This window comes from Plasmopara halstedii (genome assembly GCF_900000015.1).
Source record: "Plasmopara halstedii genome assembly, contig: Scaffold_323, whole genome shotgun sequence".
NCBI lineage: Eukaryota > Oomycota > Peronosporomycetes > Peronosporales > Peronosporaceae > Plasmopara > Plasmopara halstedii.
In genome coordinates this window covers 613,780-614,204 of record NW_020187244.1, presented here as the reverse complement: position 1 = coordinate 614,204, position 425 = coordinate 613,780, and the positions used below count along the sequence as shown (strand labels likewise).

General features: G+C 52.5%; 1 protein-coding gene across 1 annotated transcript in view; it reads right to left on the bottom strand.

The window, feature by feature from the left end:
- PHALS_08624 (Tam3-transposase (Ac family)) overlaps positions 1-361 on the bottom strand; it is a gene marked incomplete at both ends in the record, with an annotated part of 634 nt that extends 273 nt beyond the window's left edge. The window contains one exon of the mRNA XM_024724009.1: positions 11-361. Coding sequence (XP_024574929.1) covers positions 11-361 — 351 coding nt within the window. The remainder of the gene's footprint in view (positions 1-10) is intronic.
- Positions 362-425: the final 64 nt, after the last annotated feature.

The following is a 425-nucleotide window of genomic DNA, read 5'->3' as shown; positions in this document are numbered from 1 at the left end:
GGTGCTTTACCTGATAGAGCGCAATTGGCACCTCCAGTTTAATAGCACTTTGGAGCATAGTATAGCACGAGTTCCAGCGCGTATCTACATTTGCAGACAGATCAATTGTCACCAGCTGTAGCTTAGCTCCTGCATGCTTCGCCTCCTCCTTTACTGTCCGCGCGATCGCGTTCAGCTGCTGCCTCTGCTTGCTAGACCGGCGCACAAAGTTTACAAAGTTGCGAATGGCATCAATCGATCCCTTCGCCACAGCAAGGACGGCTTGCACAATCAGATTGAGGCAATGGGCTGCGCAGCTCAGATGAACCGCCTCTACCTTGCCAAACAACATGGGAATCAGGTTGGCCATCCCGTTGACCATGTTGTCAGCATTGTCAGTGGTAAAGGACACGGCACAGTCCAGCAGGCCAAGCTCGCGAAGAATC